We start from the raw sequence: 27,449 nt of genomic DNA, 5'->3' as shown, positions 1-27,449 counted from the left end.
GCTTAAATGTTTGAAATTAATTTTGTAGACAAAAATATAATTGTGCCAACATATGAATTTGTTTCATTACAAAAGTATTTATATATATATATATATATATATATATATACACACACACTCACCTAAAGGATTATTAGGAACACCTGTTCAATTTCTCATTAATGCAATTATCTAATCAACCAATCACATGGCAGTTGCTTTAATGCATTTAGGGGTGTGGTCCTGGTCAAGACAATCTCCTGAACTCCAAACTGAATGTCAGAATGGGAAAGAAAGGTGATTTAAGCAATTTTGAGCGTGGCATGGTTGTTGGTGCCAGACGGGCCGGTCTGAGTATTTCACAATCTGCTCAGTTACTGGGATTTTCACACACAACCATTTCTAGGGTTTACAAAGAATGGTGTGAAAAGGGAAAAACATCCAGTATGCGGCAGTCCTGTGGGCGAAAATGCCTTGTTGATGCTAGAGGTCAGAGGAGAATGGGCCGACTGATTCAAGATGATAGAAGAGCAACTTTGCCTGAAATAACCACTCGTTACAACCGAGGTATGCAGCAAAGCATTTGTGAAGCCACAACACGCACAACCTTGAGGCGGATGGGCTACAACAGCAGAAGACCCCACCGGGTACCACTCATCTCCACTACAAATAGGAGAATGAGGCTACAATTTGCAAGAGCTCACCAAAATTCAACAAGACAGTTGAAGACTGGAAAAATGTTGCCTGGTCTGATGAGTCTCGATTTCTGTTGAGACATTCAGATGGTAGAGTCAGAATTTGGCGTAAACAGAATGAGAACATGGATCCATCATGCCTTGTTACCACTGTGCAGGCTGGTGGTGGTGGTGTAATGGTGTGGGGGATGTTTTCTTGGCACACTTTAGGCCCCTTAGTGCCAATTGGGCATCGTTTAAATGCCGCGGCCTACCTGAGCATTGTTTCTGACCATGTCCATCCCTTTATGGCCACCATGTACCCATCCTCTGATGGCTACTTCCAGCAGGATAATGCACCATGTCACAAAGCTCAAATCATTTCAAATTGGTTTCTTGAACATGACAATGAGTTCACTGTACTAAAATGGCCCCCACAGTCACCAGATCTCAACCCAATAGAGCATCTTTGGGATGTGGTGGAACGGGAGCTTCATGCCCTGGATGTGCATCCCACAAATCTCCATCAACTGCATGATGCTATCCTATGAATATGGGTTAACATTTCTAAAGAATATTTTCAGCACCTTGTTGAATCAATGCCACGTAGAATTAAGGCAGTTCTGAAGGTGAAAGGGGGACAAACACAGTGTTAGTATGGTGTTCCTAATAATCCTTTAGGTGAGTGTATATGTATATGTGTGTGTATATATATATATATATCACACACTGCCGTTCAAAAGTCTGGGGTCACTTACTCATTCTTTATTATTTATTTTTCCCATTTTAGAATAATAGTAAAGTCATCAAAACTATGGAATGGAAATAAATGGAACTATGGGAATTATGTTGTGACTAAAATAAAATCCAAAGTAAATTAATACGTGTCATATTTTATCATCTTCAAAGTAGTCACCCTTTGCTTAGAACCAAATTTTTGAGGTATCACCCTGGGATGCTTTTTAAACAGTATTGAAGGAGTTCCCATCCATGTTGGGCTATCTTATTGGTTGCTTTTCTTTATAATTTGGTCCAGGTCAATTAAAAAAAAACAGCTGTCTTTTCTTCGGCTTTCTATCTTGTTTCTAAGCAGCAATATAAATTGAGCAATTCGGCGATTTGACTCTTTAATGTTTCAGTTTAGGAGCCAATAGCTAAGTAATTTTTTTTAGTCTGGAGCTCTGAAATGCTTTCAATTGAGCTTAACTAGTATTGAACCCGGAATATTCCTTTTAAGTAACATCAGGACTCTTGGAATTCAGTATGTAGTGGACAGGAACTTTTATTCTAGTTAAAAAAAAAAAGAAAATCATATAAATCAGAGCAATGCACAGAGCAATGTTCTTGAAGTTGTTTAGGCTATATCAATAATAAAACTTAATATATGAAACAAACTCATGGACATTCATAATTGCAGTTTGGAAGCTTTGAAGATATGGACATGGAAAATTTAGCAATCACTATTGCGGAGTTCCCACATGGCTCATTCACATTCGTACAGGTTCACACACTGTAAAAAATGCTTGTGCACTTGCATGTTCACACGAGAACTTCTTCAGAAGTCTATCAGAACTATTTTTCCTTCTGTGTTCTGTTGGTTTTTGCTTCAGTGATATGCTATGACAGCTTCAAAGCCACTGTCCACTAGTTTTTAATTTTTTTTATTAATTTTATGTATTTATTTATTTTAGCTTTTTCATATTTATGCATTTACATTTCATAACAAAATTCCATCAAATTGAATTTTGTAACTTTTTAAGATTAACATTTTTGTTGAAACAAAGAATACAAAGAAAAACAAAACAATATATATATATATATATATATATATATATATATATATATATATATATATATATATATATATATACAATGAATCAACATTTTACTCCCACTTCTACCCCTCAATCAACTCCTCCTCCTCCTTCTACACGACACCTCCTCGAAAGCTGTCACCCTCCCCATCTCCTCGCACCACTCCCGAATTGAGGGCACTCCAGCCGACTTCCATCCCCTTAAAACAATCTGCCTACCGATCATAACACTGGTATTAACTCCCATGTCGATGACCGCCCCATGTCCACAAGGTTTTAAAAAAGATATGGTTTGTTACACTTTGTCTAAAATGGGGCAGCATGTGATACTACAGAGAAGAATGCCCAATGTAAAGCACAAATGTGTCATGATGAAGCACAGACTCACCGCAGCTGCAGGTCATACCTGCATGATAATGTATTTTAATGTTGATGTTCTGCTGAATGTATTTACAGATGATTGTTTATATAAACCGCTGCCTATAGTGGTGAAGCACTAACTTACAAATTAAAGCATGTTTTTACCTCTGAATGGACACATCTAGTCTTTGTGCATGCATTTATAAGTTCAGTTCTTTTTTATCTTGATGTGCTGTTGATGCTGTGAGTGTGAGAGGAGTCTTGAAATAGTGTCTCAAACATCATTCTCATCTCACATAGGCCTCTGTAGGTATGGAGAACAGAGGCTCATTGATGGACATGCTAGACCATGGAGAGGCATTGTGGGAGAACGCAGAGAAGAACAGGTGCATCCTGTGCCGTTTCATCAACCCCAACAAACTGACTTCATACCTGCGGCAATGCAAAGTCATCGACGAGCAGGACGAAGATGAAGTGCTGAACTCTCGTCTGCTGGAGTCAAAACCCAACCGAGCAGGTACCATACAGTTTGTGTTTATTGGCTAAAAGGAATACTCGACAGCATTTGTAGCATAAAATTGTTTACCACAAAAATACATTTTGACTTGCCCCTTCTTTTCTTTAAAAAAAGCGAAAATGGAGGTTACAGTGAGGTTACAGTTTTATACATGTACCTGAGATCTCAGAGACTACAAACATAAGTAATATAAAATGTTTCATGGAGGATGGTTAAAATGTGTTATCAACTTTTGTTTATAACGAAATATTTAATACAGAATGAAATTTTGTCAATGTTATTTTGGGTACAATACAACTTAAGCTCAATCAACAGAATTTGTCATAATATTGATTGCCACAAAACTGTATTTTGATCCATCCCTCCTTTTCTTTAAACAAGCAAAAATGGAAGTTACAGTGAGACACTTACAATGAAGTGAATGGGGCCAATTTTGGCAGGGTTTAAAGGTAGAAAATGTGAAGCTTATAATTTTATAAAAAGACATACATTAATTATTCTGTTAAAAAAAATGTGTATTAGTTGAGCTGTTAAGCATATTGCAGGGTTCCCACTGTCATGCAAAACTTGGATTTTTAAAATGTGATTTTCAGAAATTAGTAAAATGTGAAGTTCTAGGGAATACACATTCCAGTCTCTCTCATTATCATGCGCTTATTTACAGACACTGTTTACAGAAATGCAGAATTCCCTTAAAGAGACAATACCGGTTCGTGTTCAACAAATCAATGTAAATACCTGTAAATTGTACAAATTATGCAATTAAACAATAAAAATGTATATATATATATATATAATGTAAAATATAACGCATGCAATATAATAGCATATTTATTGATTAAATACATTTATTTGCACATTTTTAAAAAGCTAAAATGTGACAAATGTTGAAAAACTAATAAAATATAATTAATAAAATTAATATTTTCATATTATACCTATTTAGAAGGTCCCTGTATAATCAACAGCATGAGCTGGGAGATAATTTCTTTCATATGTGAGCAAAAGGGACATTATAACTGAAATATACCAATATGAACTTAAAAAAAAAAAACATTTTCTTACTAAATCCACATTTTGACTTAATACCTGCATTATTCTGCTACATGCATCAACATAAAGTGACTTTATGTGCACTATTAATACCAGGGTGATGTCGGCAATAGATTCAATATATTGCGTTGAGTTTACAGCACTCGCGTTGAGCAATTTCTGTAAACAGTGACTGTTTTGTAAAAGATTTTGACCATTGCTGTTGTAATTGACTGCAAATAAAAATGTTCCCAGACAGGAGACTTGAATGAAAAAGGGCTATCCATTTTTTTACCGAGAACCGTTACACCTCTAGTGGGAACCCTGATATTGTATAGCTGAAGTTGTTATACTGATCTGTCCAAGGTTGGTTTTGTATTTATCAGTCAGACTACCAAGACGTCAATTATTATACATGATGGTGACAATAATATGAATCATGGGAATATGCAAATGCAAATTCCATGCCAAAAACATTTACATGCAAATCTCACCATCAATCAGTTACTCGTCGGCCATCTTTCATTGTTTTCCCAGTGCTGTAATGTGATGATGAATGGATGCTTTTAATCCTGTGAGCTGCCACTGTAGTTTTTCTTTTCCCAACAACTCCTTCCCGAACCCCTGTATCATTTTTCAACTTCTCAATAGCCACAGGCAAAATGGATGACAAGGTTTTCGCCCAAGCAGCTTGCTAAAGTCTGCACTGTTTGTTTGTCACAATGCAGCACATCAGAGAGCTTGTTTACCACAGCTGGGATTTTTACAGCTCCCTAATGATTCTCTTTTCCATCTGAGACTGGCAGTCTGGTACATAATACAGAAGATCTTTGAAGTGTTTTTCTGCTATGAGTTTGTCTAATGATTTAAAATACAATGCACTGCTTTTTCAAAGACAGATCAGGAAATTCCGATTATAGTAGAGCAACAACACTCACACACATTTTGTCAGATAACTTGGAAAATGTGCTTCCTCAATGTGACTAGAATTAACTGGTTTATTAAATAAATGACTTAATATGACTGAATCGACCTGACTACCGGTACTTTGAATTACACCAGTAAGTTAAAATTGTTATCATTGTCTTACCCACATGTCATTCTATCATATCGTCTGCAAAACACAAAAGGAGATATTTAAAAAAATAAAAAATTCGTAATCACTTATTTATATATAATAGGATTTGATAGTAACTCATTTCAAAGCTTAAAAATGGCCATAAATGTCATCAATGTCATTAAAATTCTTAGCACTTCCTCTCTTCCATTGAACACAAATGGAAACATTCTGAAGAATGTACTGATTGCTTTTTTCCATACAGTTACAATAAACGGGAAAGCAATAGCAACATTAAAAATATAATGAAAGTAGTCCAAACGACTTGTGCATTATATTCAGTCGTCATGTGATAACTTTGAGCAAGAAACAGACAGAAATTTAAGTCATTATTCACTAATAACATTCCCCTCCATTGAGCTGTTAACCAGATCAGTGAGTGAGTGAGTTGAACTCGAGAACCGAATCAGTCTGATTTGAGTAATTCATTCAGACCAGTTTTGTGAATCGAACCAATGGTTCATTGGAAAGATTCAGCCCAACAGAACAATTTGTTTACAAATCAAGCCATAGCCATATCCTGAGGGGATGTCAAGATATTTCAATGAATAATGACTTTAAAGCTATAGAATGGTTTCAAAAGACTTGGAATGTGGCACAAGAGTCATATGGACTAATTTTATGACATGGTCTTTTACATTCTTTTTGAAGCTTGAAAGCTCATTAATTGTAACTTAGTGGAAAAGAGGGACCAGTACATTCTTTAAAAATCTCCTTTTGCAGTCCATGGAAGAGAGACAGTAACACAGGTTTGGAACAACAGGAGGAGGAGTAAATAATGACAGCATTTTCATTTTTGGGTGAAGTATTCCTTTAAGGTATCAACTGCACTTTTTAAAGTGCCAAAAAATACATGTTTAATGTTTTTTGTTTCAGGGCGGCTGCTTGATATCCTGCACACAAAGGGAGAGCGGGGCTATGTGGTGTTTTTAGAAAGTCTGGAGTTGTACTACCCTGACCTTTACAAACTCGTCACAGGGAAGGATCCTACTCGCAGATGCTCCACTATAGTTGGTGAGCTACTTAAAATTTAAATGGCACACATCTAAATGACCTGCAATCATCCCTTTAAAAACTTTTACTATCTTCCAGCTGCTTCCCTCATGCGATGGGCATTTGCTATGAATTCCCTTTCAGATTTATGTAGTACACTTACAACAAATGTGATGGTATCAGATGGTTATGCCATGGCACTTTGAAATATATTGTAGTATTACACTACCAGTCAAAATTTTGCACAAACTAAACTAGATTCATGTTTATTTGTATTATAATGATACTTTTTTGTGCAGTAGTGTTGCATTGACTGTATTTCTTCCTTTACCTGCAGTGGAAGAGGGGCAGGAAGGGCTCATTCAGTTTTTAATGAATGAAGTCATAAAGCTGCAGCAGCAGTCCAAGGCTAAAGATGTGCAGCGGGTTGACTTCATGACCAAATGTCGCACGCTAGAAGACGAGCATAAGACGCTTCGGCTGGCCAACCAGGAGCTGCTTACTTTTCAGGAGCGCTACAATAAGATGAAAGAAGAGCGCAATAACTATAACGATGAACTCATGAAGGTGAAGGATGAGAACTATCAGCTGGCTATGCGGTACGCCCAGCTCAGCGAGGAGAAGAACATGGCAGTTATGAGGAGCCGAGACCTGCAGCTAGAGGTCAGAGACCGTGCAAGAGTAGCAGGCAGATTTTAGCTGTTTTTTTGTCATTTAATAGTGCTGTTCAGTCATGAGTTGCAGGCTAATTTGTTAAGTGGTAACCTGGCATTGTTACCTCAAAGATTTATTTCTACTTTATCTAACCCATAAAAGTTACATTTGCTGGTGTAACCTAAATTTAGTCAGATTAAATAAAATGTTTTAATTTAAAGGGATAGTTCACCCAAAAATGAAAATGCAGTGATCATTTACTCACCCTCTTGCCATCCCAGATGTGAATGACTTTCTTTTTTCTGCTGAACACAAATTAAGATTTGTAGAAGAATATCTCAGCTCTGTTGGTCCATACAATGCAAGTGAATGGTGGTCAGAACTTTAAAGGTCCAAAAAGCACTTAAAAGAGGCATAAAGTAATCCATAAGACTCCAGTGGTTAAATCTATAATTTCAGAACTATATGATAGGCGTGGGTGAGAAACAGATCAATATTTAAATACTTTTTTACTATAAATCTCAACTTTTGCTTTCACATTTTTCTTCTTTTGTTTTTGCCTATTCACATTCTTTGTGCATATCACTGCCTACTGTGCAGGGAGGAGAATTTATATTAAAAAAGGACTTAAATATTGAACTGTTTCACACCCACACTTATCATATCACATCAGAAGATATAGATTTAACCACTTGAGTCATTTGGATTACTATGCTGCCTTGATTTGCTTTTTGGACCTGGCCACCATTCACTTGCATTGTATGGACTTACAGAGCTGAGATATTCTTTGTTTGTGTTCTGCAGTAGAAAGTCACATATCTGGTATGGCAGCTAATTTACATTTTAAAATCAGCTAATTAAATTTTACAACATGAAGCACATTTTTTAAGGTTACCTCAAAGTTTTTTATAGTGTGGGTTCTCAATAATAGTTTTTTTTTTTTTATAGGTGGCTTTCAAATTTGTTCTTCTACATAAATTACATATGGTATCTAAAACTTTAAAAAGATAATTTGTTAACAAGGATGGCTTGAGAAATCGGACAAGCGTTGTTGTCGTTAAGTTGAAACGTAACTTTTTTTAAGTGCACAGCATTTTCAAAATTATCATATGAGGTATAAGTGTGTAATTTATCTTGTAGATCAAAACATGAGAAAGAATGTTATCCACAGACACTATTTTACACATAAACCGTGAGGGAACCCATGGCTTGAAAATGCTAATTCACTCATAGGTTTAAGCACTACAAACTGAACAGCTCTATATGAATACATCTCTTTATCCTTCACATTATATAAGCTGGAACTGTTACATGAGGAGGTTGTAGGTCTCCAGTCTCTTTAGATCATTTATTTTTAATATCAATGATTTGACTACATGGGACATAAATGTTGCTTGTTATCTTACCATTTTCTTCAGATTGACCAGCTAAAACACAAACTCAACAAATTGGAGGAGGAGTGTAAAATGGAGAGGAGACAGTCTCTGAAATTGAAGAATGACATTGAGAACCGACCTCGGAAGGAGCAGATATTTGAGCTGGAGCGTGAGAATGAGGTCTTGAAGATCAAACTCCAGGAGTTGCAGTCCATCATACAGGTGATGATCCTTTCTACATCACAGTAAATGGAAAACAGTGAAAAGCAAACAGTTGGAAAAGGTCTTCCAAAGTTAGAGTTATCAGATATTTTTTGCATGCTTGTTTTGCTTCTTTCATGCATAGCCGGGACCTCTACCTGATTCAGACAAGGCCATTCTGGATATCCTGGAGCACGATCGACAGGAGGCTCTGGAGGATCGTCAGGAGCTTGTCAACAGACTCTATAACCTGCATGAGGAGGTCCGACAGGCTGAGGAGCTCAGGGACAAGGTCAGGACCAGCCTTAATCCTTTAATAACCATTTCGGTGCATTTCAGCTGAACACTCAAACTCTGTTCCAAAACCTATTGAGCTGCCCATAAATGACTGATTTGAAATTCTTGAAACACAAATAGTGCTCCTCATGTGAAGCAAATGGGATTCTTAACTCTCAACTGATCCCAATAAAGCACAACAGTGCTTGCCCATGACTGGCCTGGCTGGTATGTTGTGAGGTCCTGTCCATTTGGGAGCTCGACCAATCATGATATAGAAAAGCTGGGCTTCTATGCAGGACAAAAATACATTGAAATACATTGACCGCCCAAAGTTCAATAGACAATCAGATGCAGAGTCAAAGTAAATGGTGCTTGTGAGGCTCCCATAGACAGCCAAAGAAGCACAGCCTCAGGACGGCACCCAAAATAATGCGTTTAAAGCCACTCATCCAATGAAAATTGCTCTTTTGCACTTTGATTTGCATGTATCTTCCATAGCCATGCTTCAATGGATCTAGATGAGCCATGTGTCGAAAACTTTTATGGACATATTCATGTACGAAAAAGTGGATTGTGAACTTAAGAACGGTGTGAAAGTGATGGGTTATTCTTTACACTTAGATAATTTGTACATATGTCAAACATGTCATATCTGTAAATCTAATTAAATTTTAGGGGATTCCATGCTTCCCATGTAGTCTTAAAGCAATCATCACCAGAGCATCGGAGCGTAGCGAGGTTGGATGCCTATATGATGGAAGTTTTTGTTTTGTTGTTTGTACCTCATTCAAACAAATAAATTGACAAGTGATTCACTGAGTGATTCAAATTATAAATGTAAGATATTTAACAGGCAATTAAATCTGAGAAAATCTAAGTTGGAAGTCTTGGCGAATTAGGAGTGACAGTTTTTGTTACCGTAGGATTTCATTAGGATGATGGAAGGCAGAGTGCATTCACTTTTTATTGAGGCAGGCAGCCGCTCCGCTCCAACATCGCTCTCGCTCATTAGCGCTCATGATCGTCGCTCACATGCTCTGCTTGGTAGCCCATGTTCGCTAGCCAAATAAGGCAGATGCCAGCATTGGGCAGGTTGCATGATATGCCCTCATCCTTAAAAACCATTAACATAGCAATACAAGGTAAACATTTTTTTACAAAGGATACTGTGTTTCCTACACTGTGTATATAATAATGTTTGATATTGTGATGACATCCAATGCAAAATCTGTATACTGAACCAAAACCATTTGATCAGTTGAGAACCACTGCTGTAGGAACTATAACAATACATAACACACACATATTGGGTAAAATAGTCAATTTATAATAAGATTTAACTGTTTTATTGATATTTTTCTATAATGAATGAAATATAAGTTGCTATATTTACGTTTGACATTTCTTTGAACTTAAATTTCTTCACTGAGCTTTTCACAATTGCATTCTTGGATGCCTTATCTGTCAAGGACACAATTCTACATTAATACTATATGGCCAAGATTAGGTAACTTAGAAGGCAGAATAATTTTACTGCCTACATTTTGGAACAGCGTTTGTTTCAATAGCACACCTTCAAATGATGTCTAGGTTGGCAGCTAACTTCAGTGTGAGAAGAACAGAGCATCTAAGGTCAGATTGGCTGTCTGTAGGTCACGTCTTTAATTTTCAAATGACCTCATAATAAACATGCTAAATGTGATATTACATTGGTCTCATTGGGGCATTAAGTGTATTTAATATGGTCTCTGCATGAGAGTTTTTAGTTGACGCCTAGAAATAATGAAGTGTAGGCAAAGGGTTTTCCACATGTCACACAAGAACAAGAAGTGACAGATGCTGATGAGGACTGGCTGCTCTAAGTGGCCCCTTCTGCAATGTGCTGCATCTCTAATTAGCAGTGCATCTGAAGTGACGTGTGAAAATTGTCAGAATTCAGGGTAAGACGGGAAGAGGGAGGGGGGGAGCAAAGACTTATTATTAGAGCCAGACCTCTTTTGGGGCTTCTCTTTTGGGGCTTCTCTAATGTACCGTTTCTTGAATTAAGCTAAATGAGAGCAAGACTGAAATTGTTGTGTTTGGCTCCCTAGCGCTGTCTCTGATATCACTAGCAATCTAGCGACGCTGCCATTTTATGTTCACCCCTTTGACAAAAACTTGGGAGAGATCTTTGACACGGCCCTAAATTCTGAAAAACAAATAAGTGCTGTGGTGAAGGGCAGCTTTTTCCAACTCATGTTGATTGCTAAATTAAAACCATTTAAGGATTTGGAGTTAGTTATTCATGCCTTCATCTTATCCAGACTTGACTATTGTAATGCACGGTACATGGGCCTTGGTCAATCATCTTTGTATTGCTTGCGGTTAGTCCAAAATGCAGCTGCTAGGTTGCTGACTGGACCTTGTTCAGAGGAAAAGTATTTCACCTGTTCTTACATCTCTTCACTGGTTACCAGTCCAATACAGGATTCATTTTAAGATTTTGCTTTTTGTTTTTGAAGCTATTAATGGTTTAGCCCCATCTTATCTCTCAGAACTCCTTAGTCATCAACAATCCTTCAGGATCCTCTGATAGACAAATCCTGCATACACCATGCTCATGCTTGAAGTTTAAAGGGGATCATGCCTTCTCCATAGTCAGCCCTAGACTATGGAATAACAGTATTCATTCCACTTCACTTTTTCCACATTTTGTTATTTTACAGCCTTATACCAAAATTTATTAAATTCATTATTTTCCTCAAAATTCTACAAACAATACCCCATAATGATAACATGAAAGAAGTTTGTTTGAAATCTTTGCAAATGTATTAAAAATAAAAAATGAAAAAAATCACATGTACATAAGTATTCACAGCCTTTGCCATGACACTCAAAATTGAGCTCAGGTGCATCCTGTTTCCACTGATCATCCTTGAGATGTTTCTACAACTTGATTGGAGTCCACCTGTGATAAATTCAGTTGATTGGACATGATTTGGAAAGCACACACCTGTCTATATATGTGCATGTCAGATCACAAACCAAGCCATGAAGTCCAAGGAATTGTCTGTAGACCTCCGAGACAGGATTGTATCAAGGCACAGATCTGGGGAAGGGTACAGAAACATTTCTGCAGCATTGAAGTTCCCAATGAGCAGAGTGGCCTCCATCCATAAATGGAAGACTTTTGGAACCACCAGAACTCTTACTAGAGCTGGCCGCCCGGCCGAAATGACCGAGCGGAGGAGAAGGACCTTAGTCAGGGAGGTGACCAAGACCCTGATAGTCACTCTGAAAGAGGTCCGGCGTTTCTCTGTGGAGAGAAGAACTTTCCAGAAGAACAACCATCTCTGCAGCACTCCACCAATCAGGCCTGTATGGTAGAGTGGCCAGACAGAAGCCACTCCTCAGTAAAAGGCACATGACAGCCCTCCTGGAGTTTGCCAAAAGTCACCTGAAGGACTCTGACCATGAAAAACAAAATTCTCTGGTCTGTTGAAACAAAGATTGAACTCTTTGGCCTGAATGGCAAGCGTAATGTCTGGAGGAAACCAGGCACCACTCATCACCTGGCCAATACCATCCCTACAGTGAAGCATGGTGGAGGAAGCATCATGCTGTGGGGATGTTTTTCAGCGGCAGGAACTGGGAGACTAGTCAGGATGGAGGGCAAGATGAATGCAGCAATGTACAGAGACATCCTTGATGAAAACCTGCTCCAGAGCTCTCTGGACCTCAGACTGGGGCGAAGGTTCATCTTCCAACAGGACAACGACCCTAAGCACACAGCCAAGATAACAAAGGAGTGGCTACGGGACAACTCTGTGAATGTCCTTGAGTGGCCCAGCCAGAGCCCAGACTTGAACCCGATTGAACATCTCTGGAGAGATCTGAAAATGGCTGTGCACCGATGCTCCCCATCCAACCTGATGGAGCTCGAGAGGTCCTGCAAGGGAGACACTACCCAAAAATAGGTGTGCCAAGCTTGTAGCATCATACTCAAAAAGACTTGAGGCTATAATTTGTGCCAAAGGTGCTTCAACATAGTATTGAGCAAAGGCTGTGAATACTTATGTACATGTGATTTTTTTATTTATTTATTTTTTATTTTTTTTATTTTATTTTTTTATTTTTTTATAAATTTGCTAAGATTTTAAACAAACTTCTTTCACGTTGTCATTATGGGGTATTGTTTGTAGAATTGAGGAAAATAATTAATTTAATCCATTTTGGAATAAGGCTGTAACATAACAAAATTTTGAAAAAGTGAAGCACTGTGAAAACTTGCCGGATGCACTGTACCTCTTGAAATTAGATCCGCTCCTACACTTCACATTTTTAAATCACGTCTGAAGACATATCGATATTCTTTGGCTTTTGTATTAATGTTTATTGTATTTCATGTTAATCTTTTTTATTTCTCCTTATTTAATTGTTTTATTTGCCCATGTACAGCACTTTGGTATACACTTGTTTTTAATTGTGCTCTATAAATAAATTGACCCTGACCTTGACAGTGACCTTATAAAAGCTGTTATATTCTACATGGAGAGGGTCCCCTCATGGCGGCTGCAATGTTAGAATCACATGACCAGCCAAATACTACTTGCTTAATCTTAGTATCAGTCCTGTTATTGGACACTTATGAATTAAATTAATCATAGCTGACTGTGAATTGTAAATGTATACTATGGCATCTGTAACTGAAAATGATTGTGTTTGAATGATGCTGCATCCACGCCACTAGGTGTCAAGTGTAAGTCCAAAATGACATTTATAAAATTACTCCGTGCTCCTTTAAATGATGTCAGTTAACACATAAACTTTGGCAGAACTAAAATTCAAAAATTACAAACAAAATATACTGATAAAATACAACTAAACTAAAACAGAGGAAAAACTAACAACAACTAAAATGATGACCAATAAAATCTAAATAAAAACAATGAAGTACTACAGAAATACTATCCTTGCAGAATGCTTGCCAAAGCAAATCAGACTTGTATCCTTTTGGAATGTGGACCCTTTCCACATTCCCAAAAAGCAGTTTGATATCTTTTTCTTCTTTTTTGTTTATTGACATGGAAATTAATCTTTGCAACATTCTTGATGTGCTATATGGAAATTTATGCAAAAGTAAATGGAGATTTATGCCACAGCAGAGTATTTTCTCAGTAATGATGGAGATTGTAGCTTTGCCTTTGTGACATCAGCAGGGTTTGAGCCACATAAAACTGCTTAGTGTGAAATTATGGTCTGATGGGTATGTTTTACTAATGTGCTGAAGGGAAACTTACAAAATGTTGCCTCTAAAACATCTCAATAGTTCAGAGGTTTGCCACTCGAGGTCGAGTGATACAGTATTGAATGATGCCACTTTACTCTTTATTATACCAAACTCATTCGATCTGTTAAATTGAGAAGTGTTTAATCTCATGCATAGTACCTGGAAGAGAAGGAAGACCTTGAATTAAAGTGCTCCACTTTGGTGAAGGACTGTGACATGTACAAGAACCGCACGAATACTGTCATGGTTCAGCTTGAAGAGGTGGAACGTGAGCGAGACCAGGTTGAGTGCAAAATTTCCTTTTTGTTTCTGTTTTTTAGACCAGTTTACTTCCTGTTAGTCAAAAGGGCTACTGATTTAATGCTCTTTTCTGTATCCAACAGGCTTTCAAGTCAAGAGATGATGCCCAGCATCTTGCGTCTCAGTGTCTAATTGATAAAGACAAGTACCGCAAACAAATAAGGGAGTTGGAAGAAAAGAGTGATGAACTTCAAATTGAGATTGTACGTAAAGAAGGCAAGGTTGTCAACTTGGAGTGCAAACTGAGACGGATGTCAAAGGAAAATGGTCTGGATCAGGTGAGAATATTATTTGTCAGGTTAAAAAATTCAGGGGGGAATTTGCGTTTTAATTGCATTCGCTGATAGCATAATTTATGTACACGCTGTCTGCGTTATATTAGTGCCTTGTTCACTAAAGGAATTATACAAATAAGGTAAGGACACAAACATCTGCATGACCAAAATATCTGCTGAACACAATTTGCACAGTGCAAAGGATAAGATGCAAGTTTTGGCTAGTGTGGCATAACTAGTGTATTTAGTGAATTTTTCTTTTAGTGTTATTTGTTGTGTTAATGAGAAAAGTGTGTTTTTCTAAATTAGTTTTCCCTTTCTTTCTCAGAGTTTGCCACGAGACATTACTCCACGAACTATAGTTCAACAATTTGGCCCGCCTGACCCAAATATAGAAGGACCTTCTGAAGACTCTGGAGAAGAAACTGTTGATGACCAAGAGCAGAGGTTGAAACGCAAACATAACTTCAAGGTCAGGGTAAGTAGAATTTTAAACAACAGCAATACTTATTTTATACCTTTTTCATACTATAAGTTGTGCATCTCAATTTTTGTGCCTTTTACATTTATTAGGTTGGCAGAACAAAATCTCCAGCTATTGGACCCAAAAGTCTGCAGTTCCAAGGTAAATTAGTTCCAAGGTAAATTGTTTGCAACAAGGATCAAGATTACACTTACAATTACACTTAATTGCTTTTATCACATGTTGCATTATTGCATCCTACATGGTTAGGACCAGTGGTGATTGCTTTAAGAAGCACAGCTCCCCCTATAATTTTTAAATATGCGGCAAGAAATGGACAAATAATCTCTATAAATTACATATCACTCTTTGTCAATTTCAATATTTTATTGATTAAAAGTGTAAAATATCACACATCACTATTTGGCTGTTCGTAAGTAACACAATCCTCTTTTTTCTACATGAATATTAGGGGTGGAACGATTAAAATTTCTCACTGTTCGGTTTGTATCATGGTTTTAGGGTCACGGTTTCATATTTATGTTCAGGGGAAAAACAATATTTCTGAATAAATTCAAATTAAAAATATTCTATTTGGTATCAGACATCAAAGATTTGCCCTCACTACAGATCTCATGGTTTTCCTACAGTAACCATATTTTAATCATTGTATTTGTAGTAAAATCATAGTAACCACAAAATTTACATGATTATTGTCATGGTTACTATATGGCTACTACAGTATAACTACATAAAACCATGGTTATTTCTATCAAAACCATGATTCCTGCTAAGAAAACCATGGTTACATCATCCTTGTTATTACAGTCATGGTTATTACAATATTACTATAGAAAAACCATGGTTAAGTTTCATTAAATAAAAATAAAAAAACTTTCTTTAATTACTAACTCAACATATTCACTTAATACCTGCATTTTTACCGAGAACCGTTATGCCCCTAATGAATGTGTCCATAGAATCTGTTGACGCACAGCCACATTGGGCATTTAATTAATGTATTTTTGTCCCCTTGGAAACCCGGCTTCTCAATATGATGATTGGTTAATCCCTAAAATGGGTGGGGCTTTGCAACAAACAGCCAATTATAAAAACGGTGATGTATGCAGTTGTTCCTCCTATAGACAGTGGGCCAAATCTGTTTAGATTTAACTCTTCAAGGATTACTTGTGAAGTGTTGAAAAGATTATCTGTGCTTCCCCACTTTTGATAAGCACCAGACACCACTGGTTAGAGTCAATTAAGGGTATCTAACCTTGGTTTTCTTTTATTTCATCTCTCATTATTTAGCCTTGCCATTCACCAATGGAGATCTGTCTGAACTGGCAGCCGCTGACAGCACAAGTCCTACCAATGCCAGCTTAAATAATACTCCTATCACACCCACTCCTACTCTTGGAGAGATGTACATAAAAAATGTATGCTTCAGTTCATTTTCTGCTAATTTGTTTACCTCTGGCACCTCTAGTAGCTTTAATTTGAAGACAAGCATTTTGTTTGTATGTTTGTGACACTTTAGCTGCGTAACCGTAATGACAGCATCTTGTCCACCGTGCCCGAACCTCCAGACCAGCACTCCATTGTCAGGAGGATAAAGGAGAACCCGAACTCTCAATACAAGTGGTAATAAAAAAAACACTACTCTCAAGAACAGACACACAGATCAAAGGGAAAGTGTTGACATTGTTAAGAATGAAACAAAATACACTTACATTCGTATATTCAAGATATATTTAAGTCTTTATACTGTATCTTATGCAGTTTTGCTTTTCAGGTCAATTTAAACCGTTTTAAAATGTGAAGTGTGTAATTTATGTGGCACTAGCTTTACTTCATATTAAGTTGGACTACAAGAAATTATTCTACCATTACACAATTTTGAAATACACACTTCAGCTTTAAGCATGTACTTTTAGATAAGATATGGTTAGCCAGTTAATATGTTTAGATCAATGTAACTAATTTCTGTAACTGGTATTTATTTTGAAAAATAGTAGCCTAACAACATTTAAAAGCTGTATACTCAAAACTGGGATGGTTCTAACAAAAATGGATTGGAGGTTACAACTAAATTAGATCATTTAGAAAGCATCAAACATTTTCACCAAGCACCATAGCAGCTAAAGTTAGTGTTAGTATAGTAAAAACAAGATACATTTGCATAATTGCTGTAGCCATGCTACTATTGTTGAGTACATTGTAATGTTTTGTATCCTCCTTTCAGTGTTCCCTTGTCAGATACTGCAGATACTGACAGTGAAGACATTGCAGATATGGGTATGAACACACATCAATCATTAATTTCTTCCTCTCACCATCTGAATCATACACTTACTGAAAAATGTCTCATTCTTTGCTGTAGATGACCATGACGTAGATATTTCCTCTTACGGGCCTTCATCCATTCACTCGTCTTCATCTTCTCACCAGTCTGAGACAATGGACACATATGATCTGGAGCAAGTCAATAACATCTTCAGGAAATTCTCTTTGGAGAGGTTTTTTTAAATTTTTTTAATAGTTTTACAGTACAATGTTTAAGTATTATTCATTATTATAATATTCACTCTTAATTGATTCTCCTATTTGATGACATAGAAACATTTCTTTATCTACCTCAGTCTTGTCATTTCAAAACCCCTTGTACTGTATTGTACATCTACATTATCACTGCGAATGTGTCTTGTTTTTCTCCAGACCGTTCCGTCCTTCACTGACCTCAGTCCCTCCTAGCAGCTCGTTGCGGACAGTGCAGAGCCTTACTCTGTCAGGAGAAAACCTTTTGTCTGAAATCACTCTGATTGGTGGAAATGATAGTGGCATATTTGTGTCCTCTGTCCAGTCCGGTTCTAATGCAGAGCGAGCAGGAGTTAAAGTTGGACACCATCTCTTGATGGTGAGGTTGGATGCTTTATGTGTTCCACAATCAAAATACCCAAGTTAGTGTAATCTTTACACTTTTTTGTTTCATTTTTCCCTAGCTGGAGGGCAGTGTCCGTGGAGAAGCCCAGAGCGTGGCTTTAGACACATGCACCAAGGAGGAAGCTCACTGGACCCTGCAGAGATGTTCTGGACAGGTGCATCTCCACTACAAGTCAAACTATGACAGTGAGTCCCAACTTCTCTGAAAGGAACATGCTTTTAAGAATTCAAGGTGGATGGTGGAGGTTAGAGGGTACAGCAAAAAGAATTGTGCCACCCCAAGAGGAACCCTAATTACGTATGCAGACTCTTAAGAAAAGATTGGGCTTTGGTCTTTTAGTCTGTGGTGCTGTTTGTATCAATGTGCTGGGCCTCCGTTTGGTGTGAATGTCTATTGGGAGTCCATTACACAGACCTTAAAGCATCAGTCTTTCTATCAAAATTTCACTCAGTTGGATTGCATCGCATTATGCTCCGGGCCTCTTGCACTTGCTCTTCAGACATGCCAGTGAAGTCTTTGTGAAAAGAGCAGCAACTCTTTGTCTCCTGTGTTCATGTGCTATTTATTGTGCCACAAAAGGTCCCTGTTTTGATCCTACTCTCTGGATTTCAGTCTACAGACAGCTGCTGAAGGACATTGAAGATGGTACAGTGGTGTCAGGAGACACCTTCTACATACGTCTCAATCTAAATGTCTCCAGCCAGTCAGACAACTGCTCATTGAATGTGAGATGTGATGAGGTTCTCCACGTGCTCGACACCATGCACCAGGGCAAGTGCGAGTGGCTGTGCTCTCGTGTGGATGCTTTTACCGACAAGGACCTGGAGAGAGGCACTATACCAAGCTACTCCAGGTGAGAACACTTAAAAGCTTAATGAAAAACCATTTAACAACTAATTTGTAAGTTGCTTTGGATAAATGTGTCTGCTAAATTACTAAATATAAATGTAAACTCCACTTCAAAGGAAAAACGCAGTTACTACCGGTTTGTTCAAATTGAGTTGTGAGTGAAATGTAGTCTCTTAGACAAGGGGTTCTCAAACCTTTTGATGCCAAGGATCTCTAAATATAATGAATTACTGGTGTTAAATTGTCATTATATTACAAAAGAAAAATCTCTTTTCACAATATATATTGTTGCAAAAAAGCTTTAAAGAAAACATTGCCTTACAACTTCCAGTGAGCAAGCAGTGGGGACAGTGATGAGGAGAAACTATGGCTGTCAAAAGAATACAAATAACCTACAAATAATCTAAAATAATAAAAATAATATAATAATGATTAGTCTCATTATTTCTGACCTTTAGGTAGAATGAAATTGTAATAGTGTCAAATTTAATTAAATAAAAAATAGTTTATTTTATACGTTGTACACTTTTTCTCTCTCTGAAATGTTCTGCGGCCCCTTAGCAAACCCTTGCCATTCCCAGACCCCAGTTTGAAAACTCCTGTCTTTTACTATGATCTGTCCCGTGATAGAAGTTTTTGGCTCAACTGTACTCCGATTCAGAGAAAACGGAGTGAGGCTTCTTAAATATTATAACACTATTTTAAAATCCACATTTGACTGGACAATCAAATCTTTGAAGACATTTTTCTCAGTTTCAATGTTGGCATTGTCACTGCAGTTTGTCTTTGTAAGGCAGTATCGTGTCTTGGTTTGAAATCAAATTGAGTGCAAATGAGCACCACTCTTTGCATCGATCATAACGGAAAACGTCTAGAAATTCATCTAAATTAGTCTGTCACCTGTTGCTAATAATCTGTCTGTCAGTTTGTAGGTGAATATGTGTGAGTGCATTTTTCTGTCTGTTGACTGTGATAAGAAGCTGATAAGTGATCTTGGCTGTCACCTTGTCTCCAGAGCCCAGCAGCTCCTCTTGGTGAAGATTCAGAAGCTGATTTGCAGAGGAAGTCGAGAGGAAGCCGACACTCTGCGAGGGCTCCGGGTCAGTTCCTCCTTGATTGTTTGAGAAACATACCCACTTTGGACTTATGCATGTGTCGATTAGTCAGATGACTGACACTTTGTGAATTTGAGGGCTAGGTATTGATAGAGAATTTCAGATTTGATTAGATTTCAATTCACAAGCTTTTGATTAGTTTCCGATTTCAATTAGATTAATATAGGTTTTTTATATATATATATTAGGTATATACAGTGAGGAAAATAAGTATTTGAACACCCTGCTATTTTGCAAGTTCTCCCACTTGGAAATCATGGAGGGGTCTGAAATTGTCATCGTAGGTTCATGTCCACTGTGAGAGACATAATCTAAAAAAAAATCCAGAAATCACAATGTATGATTTTTTAACTATTTATTTGTATGATACAGCTGCAAATAAGTATTTGAACACCTGTCTATCAGCTAGAATTCTGACCCTCAAAGACCTGTTAGTCTAACCATGACAATTTCTAAATGACCAATTTTTGCTACTTCAAAAATGGACCGGATAAAGCTTTACATTTTGAACATTTGAGAGTCTTCATAGTGCATTAAAACCTTTTCATGTTCCCTTCAATGAATTCTTACCTCCATCTATCCACACAGAACACTCTTCAACCTGAGGAACCTACACCATCCCCAGACCCCAAGTCCAGCCCACGCCTGTCCAGAGCCAGTATTTTCATCTGTCAGATATTACAGGTAACAGGTCCTCCCTTAGTTTGCTTACACTGGCACAGTACTGATGTCTAGCTGCAGATAGGAGAAGAGAAGTGTCTTGCTGAGATTAAAAGAGATCCCTGGTGTCAGTTTGTCAGCAGGGTGGATAACAAGTACAAGAGGATGAACAGCAATGAGCGTGTCCGCATTGTCAATGGAGGGAATCCATCATCAGTCTCTAGACCAGGCTTTGAAACATTGAGGCCTGAGGGTAAGAATGACCACTATCTTCCTAACTCGTCTGTTTCTGGGTAATCTTTGTGGTGGGTGTCATACTTTATTAATAACAGTGCCTCTCATGGCTCTCTCTAGGATTTAGAGTTGAATTACATTTGACTTTTAACATTTAACTTCCTATAAAGAATAGTTCACTAAAAAAATGACTTACAGTACTTGCTCTCATGTCCTACCAAACCCATATGACCATTTCATCTGTATGTATAAGGTTTTTCAGTCTGTTTCTCACGCAAAGCTATCGTATGACTTTTGTAGACTTGAAATAGTGCACTGGTCATATGGAACACTTTTATGGTCCTTTTTTCATTTTGAAGCTTAACAGGCCTAGTACTATTCACTTTTATAAATGGACTTTACTAAACTGTGGCTAGGATATTCTTTATAAATACACCTTTTGTTTTCAACAGAAGGAAAAAAATTGGGTTTGGAATGACATGAGCGTTTAAATGATGACATTTAAAATTTTGGGTGAACGAAACATTTAAAGCTGAACAATGAATTGTCTAAATTCTTCCAGATTCGTCTGACCCAGAGAGTGACTTAAATAAAAGCTTGAATCTGATTCCATATAGTCTGGTGACACCTCATCAATGCCAAAACAAAAGGCCTGTCCTCTTCACCCCCAGCATCCTGGCCAAGACCATCATACAGAAGTTCCTTAATCTTGGAGGGGCTATGGAATTCAATATCTGCAAACCGGGTAAAATTTACAGGGGTAGTTCACCCAAAAATGACCATATTACTTTTTCTTTTTCTTAACACAAAGTGAGATATTTGTGAAAAATGTAGATCTCAGTGATGTCATACAATGACATTCAAAAGGAGACATGAGTATAATTCAGACAAATAATGAATTATTCCATGAGACTAATGATTGTTATGAAAGCATACAACAAGGTTTGGTGAGAAACAAACCAAAATCGAATGTATAATTTAGTAAAAATGTTCACTGACCATTTATCTCCTGTTCATGAGTCTGCACGTGAGCTTCATAGCTCTTTGAATGAGAGCAACAGTAGTTATGCAGCACACGTGAGATGGGGCGTTCAAGCGAATACTTGTTTTGTTTCGCTTCAACAGGACCACCAGCGATATTAACAACAGAAAACACAAACCAGAAAACAGAACTTACAAACACGTCTGAAGAGTTTGTATTAGAAGAATAGATGCATTTCAATGTTCAGCCTTATTTGTTTGAACCGGAGTCCTCCATCAAACATAGAGATGGGGCTGAAGGTTGCTACATTACGCAGACTGCATAATATGCATATTGGGAGCAGCGGTACTGGTGACTACCTTCAGCCTCCATCACACGTTTAGATTTAGGACTCTGGTTCAAACAAATAAGGCTGCACATTGAAATGCATCTATTCTTCCACTACAAACTTTTCAAACATGTTTATAAGTTCTACTCTCTGGTTAGTGTGCAGCTATGTTCTTTTTTCTGTTGTTAATATTTCTAGTGGTCCTGTTGAAGTGAAACAAAACAAGCATCTTGCGCATGCTGTGTAACTACTGTTGCTCTTGTGCAAAGAGCTCCAAAACTGAATTTTCAGTTTTGGTGAACTAATCCTTTAATCGTGAGGGTTTAAACATATATAACGCACTGTGGTGATGATGTTCCAAAAACGCAGTGAGCTGCCTTGCAGTCTATTGCCTTAATATGCAACATCCTAACTGAAATCGATCTACTTAAGTGAGTAATTTGATTTTTTTTTATATAGATCGCAAATATGCATGGCAAAAATGCACCTGGTAAAATAGATGTGACTCAATTGATTTCAATAGAGTATGACATTAGCATGTTGCTAACCTAACGAAGAAAGAAACATGACAGCAGTCTAAATTGGGTTCAATTTAAATCAATTAGACTGAACTATTGTTGAATTGTGTTTGTTGTCAGCATTTTTCTTGACTCGTCCACCATCTTGAATGGATTTTTCAGAGCTTGTCACAATGCATTCTGGAATTGCTTCCTCTGCAAAGGATAAATGCAATACTGCCTTAAAATCTGGCTAAACCGAGGGATCTCAGGATGCTTTCACATTTGGCCCGAACCAGAGTCCCAAAGTTTTCATGAACCGTACCCCAGACCACCTTTACAAGCGGGTGCGGTTCACAGGTGTTTGTAAAACGGTGTTCACATCATCAAAACAAACCGAACTGTCAAATTAACCCGGGTACGCACCAAAAGTGCTAGTGTGAAAGCACCCTTGTGTTACTGTCTTCATTTTGGAACAACCTTTGCATTTGGTTTCGTGCTTTATAATGCTGTCTAGGTAGGCAGCTCACTAGGTTTTTGAACAAAGCCAAAACAGAAACCACAGTTAACTATGGGTAACATGGACAATATATTTATCTTGGTAACATGATCTTATATGTTATTTTTGTCTCTGTTCCTTCAGTTCAGCCATCATGTCACAGGCAACATCCCACTCATCTATGTTTAGTACAAAACTATGAAATATATGTAAAAAAAAATAAAAAAAAACCTCAAACTTAATCTGATGAATCCAGCTGTTAAAAGCAAAACATTGTTTTAATTGATTATTATTTAGAGGGGAATGTCAGCATTGTTTTCTTAGAAACAAAATCCTGTTCTAATGCACTATAAATTAATCTTCCTTCCAGACATTGTAACAAAAGATGAATTCCTCATGAAACAGAAGATAGAGCCCATCATTTATTCCAAAGAAAAGCAGGGAGGCACATATGAATGCATCACTCCAGAAAATATCGAAGCAGTTGCCGTCAAGGTACAGTAATAAATGTTCTTTTCAGGACAATTTAATAATAGCTAAATTATGTTTTTGCTTTTATGCGCATATGTCATTTCTTCTACCTATTTAAGAAGTTTGTCAGATACAGTATTTATTTACTTGCTGTTTTGCCAAGCAATTACTATGACTCATTGAAAATGGTTTCCTCTTGGTGAGAGCTTAACCCTTTCCTAGAGGACTCGTACCCCTTTTCCCACAATCTGGCACCACTCCACACATAACAAAACAAGAATGCTCCCATTAAAATCAATGAAGCTATCTACATTGGAAGCGCTCAAATGTAGCTAAGCAACATGCATTCAGTTGGCAGACACTCAAATTTTGTCACACTGCAAAGGTACTTTGCATCGATTTTATTTTCCCCATCTGTCTAATAAATATGTTTTTGCTCACAAATATCATGTGAATTGATAGCTATGAATTGTATTTTTTATATTTAAACCATTAAGCAAGTATTCCAATTTATAATGGAATAAAAATGTGGAATTAAATTACTTTTGATGTTAAATATGTTCTCAAATCTAAGTGTAAGATCATAATGCAGCCTATTTTCTTTTCTTTTCTTTACTTTTATATATATATTTTTTTTTTGTTGTGGGTGGTTGGGTTATGTAGTAATGTATTCAGTTGCATTACTGTTTGGCTCTCAAATCAGTGGAAACAGGTGCCAGTAATATGAGGGGGATTCACTGAACAACATTAAAGTAGAATAGGTCACAGGGATCCAAGATAGACTGGTGACTATGGAAGACTAGGAGTGCTACTTAAAAATTGAATAAATTATCAATTTATTTTTTGGAAATGTAAATAAACAAACCACTTTTCAAATTGATGAATAATAGCATATAAAAAAATAAATGTTTGAAAATATAGTTAAATGTAACCATATTGTTTGTCTTGGGACTTTTGATGCATATTGGCCCCATTCACTTTCATTATAAGCGCCCCACTGGAACCCAGATTTTAGCTTTATTTAAAGAAAAGGAGGGAAAAGTCCAAATATATTTTTTGTGGCAATCAATATTATTGCACAAATGCTGTCGATTGAGCTTAACTTGTATTGAACCTGGAATACTCCTTTAAGAATTGGCAGTGAAAAGGAGAGCTCTATAAAACTCTGCATCTTTTTTTTTTCATAGAGAAGGGAACTATACAGCAGCATGTAGGAGTCCGTTTGATGTCGGCTGTAGATTATGTCTGCTATATTATCAGGTGGTTAGATGAGAGGCAGCATATTTTTTTTCTCTTGCGAGTGTGTCAGGAGATGAGTCAAACTTTCCATTGCAAATCTCACTCATTTGAGGGTTGTGCCAAAAACAGGACCAAAATGAGAACAGAAGCCAGTTTGAATTGTCTGACCAAAATGTGCACTCATCATTGTTCATATTGATCTTTAAATGCATGACTTTATAAATAAAAGAGCTATTGTGTAATTAGGAAAATAAACCGTAATGCTAGTCTTTGTTTATTACAGAACTGGATTAAAATACCTCCTTTTTATTCTGTTTTTGAATTATTTTTTTGGTTGCAAATAAGTCAACTCGTACATACTCCATTCAAACTTTATGTAAATATTGTCAGCCTTAGATTATGAAGTTTAGTTTATACGTTATTGTTTTTTTGAGGAAATGTAAGATTAATGTTTTAAAATCTCCCAATGATTGACACTGTTAGCATGTTCAGCTTTCGAAATGTAACCAACATCGATAATATCATCATAATATTTGCGTAACGAATTGCAGTAGGTTATTCTTAAGTATATATGCATGCTTAACTTTGATCCATTGAAATGGCATTTTACTAACAATGCCTCTCTCTTTGTCTGTATTTGGGGTTTTAACTTTTCTAATTACCATTTTATCTAAAACTTTAACACTAATCTTTTGCTGATTTGAAAGCACTGGTTTTCCTTCGGAAAATGCAAATCTTGTTTATATATTAATTTAGTATTCATGAATTTCTTAGAAAAAGCACTGTTTACTGGAAGCTGATCTGAATTGTGTGAAAGACCTGCTGAGAAGAGAGATCTACCCCATCGTGATTTTCATCAAAATCTGTGAAAGGAACATAAAAAAATTAAGGCAAGCATTCTTAGATCTGTCTCCTTCTAGCTTGTGAAGATTGAATTTAACCTCAAATTGCTTGTTTCTCTAATTTTTTGTTGTCATACGAAATAAAATTTTGATTAATTCAAATTAGATTTTTATCGTTGATCAAGGTCAAAAGTTCCTAAAAATTTTTTGTAATTGTTTATGGTGTTTGTGGTGAGCAGAAGGCTGCCTCTGAAGGTGGACTCTGAGGAGGAATTTTTAAAGATGTGCCGCTCCAAAGAGAAGGAGCTCGAGACTCTGCCATGCTTGTATGCCAGCGTGGAGCCGGACTCTTGGGGTGGGGTGGAGGACCTCCTTAAAATCATCAAGGACAAGATTTTTGAGGAGCAAAAGAAGACAGTTTGGGTGGAGCAGGATCTACTCTAGGTGATCTATTGTAACCTAATCAGGAGAGCAGATAAGGATACGGCTCTCATGCGGCTTATGGCATCTCTGCACACCTAAAATTTGTCTGTTTCCAGTTCGGGGGTGGAATGTATGCAGCACAGGCTCGTGTACAGGAAGTGACTCTGTCAGAGGCCGCAGCGTGTTGGTGTGTGTTTCTCTCGCAGTAAAAAGAAAAAAACGTGGACAAGGAATCCTCTGACAACCCTGAGGTATTCATACTAAGCAGTGGAAATGTTCTCACCCCAGAGCTTCTTATCTATTATTCTCCTGAAGCGAAGCCGTTGTCAATAAAACATTATCCTGCCCACTCTCCAAACTCAATAGAGAACTGCCCAATGAATTGTGCTTCAGTTGTGACCACAAACAAAATGTATGTGTATAGCTGTAGATTAAATCTGATGCCTTTATTATTGCAGTAGCCATGCATTTTTAGATTTTGAAGGCAGGTTACGTAGATTATATTACATTATATTTGTTACTTGCATATTTATTTTTATACAAGCCCACCGTATGTCAGTTAAAATGTGTTTTCTCAAATGCTATGGTTAGCTTTAATATGGATAACACAAGTGTGGCATATCTCTTTGCCTGTTTCAGCTATTACCTTTGTATGTGACAAGGTTTTGAACATAGCTTACTCTAGTACAAAGACATTAACTATGTTTGTTTTTACATTTTGAGCTCATGACTGTAATTAGCATCTTGTGGAACTGTTTTTTTTACAGGTATGTCGGAATTATCTTTTAGTACTTTGGTTATTTATGTTTAAGTTGTCATTGATTGTTCTAAAAACTACCACCAGACGTCCTTGGTATGTTCTGCCCTAAAGTGGGAACTCATTTTGTCTAGATGCTATCGTACAAATGGTCTTTATGTGTGAGAGCTAGTTCTGGTACATGACAATGTTCTTATCGATGTACCCTTTTTGTAGATGAAGATCTAGTACACTGCTTGGCATTCAGACATGAAACAAATGGGTTATAGGTAGCTGACTACATGTACATGATTTTATTTTTCAACA

At 37.1% G+C, this 27,449-nt stretch overlaps 1 protein-coding gene across 2 annotated transcripts in view; it reads left to right on the top strand.

Moving 5' to 3' along the window:
• LOC127653289 (caspase recruitment domain-containing protein 11-like) overlaps window positions 1-26,895 on the top strand; it is a 45,265-nt gene extending 18,370 nt beyond the window's left edge. The window contains exons 2-24 of one of the 2 annotated variants that reach the window (XM_052139933.1): window positions 3,128-3,344; window positions 6,370-6,507; window positions 6,824-7,149; window positions 8,559-8,738; window positions 8,863-9,009; window positions 14,422-14,547; window positions 14,649-14,843; window positions 15,169-15,312; window positions 15,414-15,465; window positions 16,615-16,742; window positions 16,844-16,947; window positions 17,549-17,601; window positions 17,687-17,822; window positions 18,022-18,220; window positions 18,306-18,432; window positions 18,860-19,100; window positions 20,112-20,196; window positions 20,800-20,895; window positions 21,004-21,124; window positions 21,668-21,850; window positions 23,782-23,906; window positions 25,896-26,011; window positions 26,203-26,895. In XM_052139933.1, the coding sequence (XP_051995893.1) occupies window positions 3,140-3,344; window positions 6,370-6,507; window positions 6,824-7,149; window positions 8,559-8,738; window positions 8,863-9,009; window positions 14,422-14,547; window positions 14,649-14,843; window positions 15,169-15,312; window positions 15,414-15,465; window positions 16,615-16,742; window positions 16,844-16,947; window positions 17,549-17,601; window positions 17,687-17,822; window positions 18,022-18,220; window positions 18,306-18,432; window positions 18,860-19,100; window positions 20,112-20,196; window positions 20,800-20,895; window positions 21,004-21,124; window positions 21,668-21,850; window positions 23,782-23,906; window positions 25,896-26,011; window positions 26,203-26,407 (3,432 nt within the window). In that variant the 5' untranslated portion in view covers window positions 3,128-3,139 and the 3' untranslated portion in view covers window positions 26,408-26,895. Of the gene's footprint in view, window positions 1-3,127; window positions 3,345-6,369; window positions 6,508-6,823; window positions 7,150-8,558; window positions 8,739-8,862; window positions 9,010-14,421; window positions 14,548-14,648; window positions 14,844-15,168; window positions 15,319-15,413; window positions 15,466-16,614; window positions 16,743-16,843; window positions 16,948-17,548; window positions 17,602-17,686; window positions 17,823-18,021; window positions 18,221-18,305; window positions 18,433-18,859; window positions 19,101-20,111; window positions 20,197-20,799; window positions 20,896-21,003; window positions 21,125-21,667; window positions 21,851-23,781; window positions 23,907-25,895; window positions 26,012-26,202 lie in introns of both variants that reach the window. The other variant, XM_052139932.1, reaches the window with a different exon arrangement.
• Window positions 26,896-27,449: the final 554 nt, after the last annotated feature.

This window comes from Xyrauchen texanus, chromosome 12 (assembly GCF_025860055.1).
Source record: "Xyrauchen texanus isolate HMW12.3.18 chromosome 12, RBS_HiC_50CHRs, whole genome shotgun sequence".
Taxonomy (NCBI): domain Eukaryota; kingdom Metazoa; phylum Chordata; class Actinopteri; order Cypriniformes; family Catostomidae; genus Xyrauchen; species Xyrauchen texanus.
This window is presented reverse-complemented; position numbering and strand designations above follow the sequence as displayed.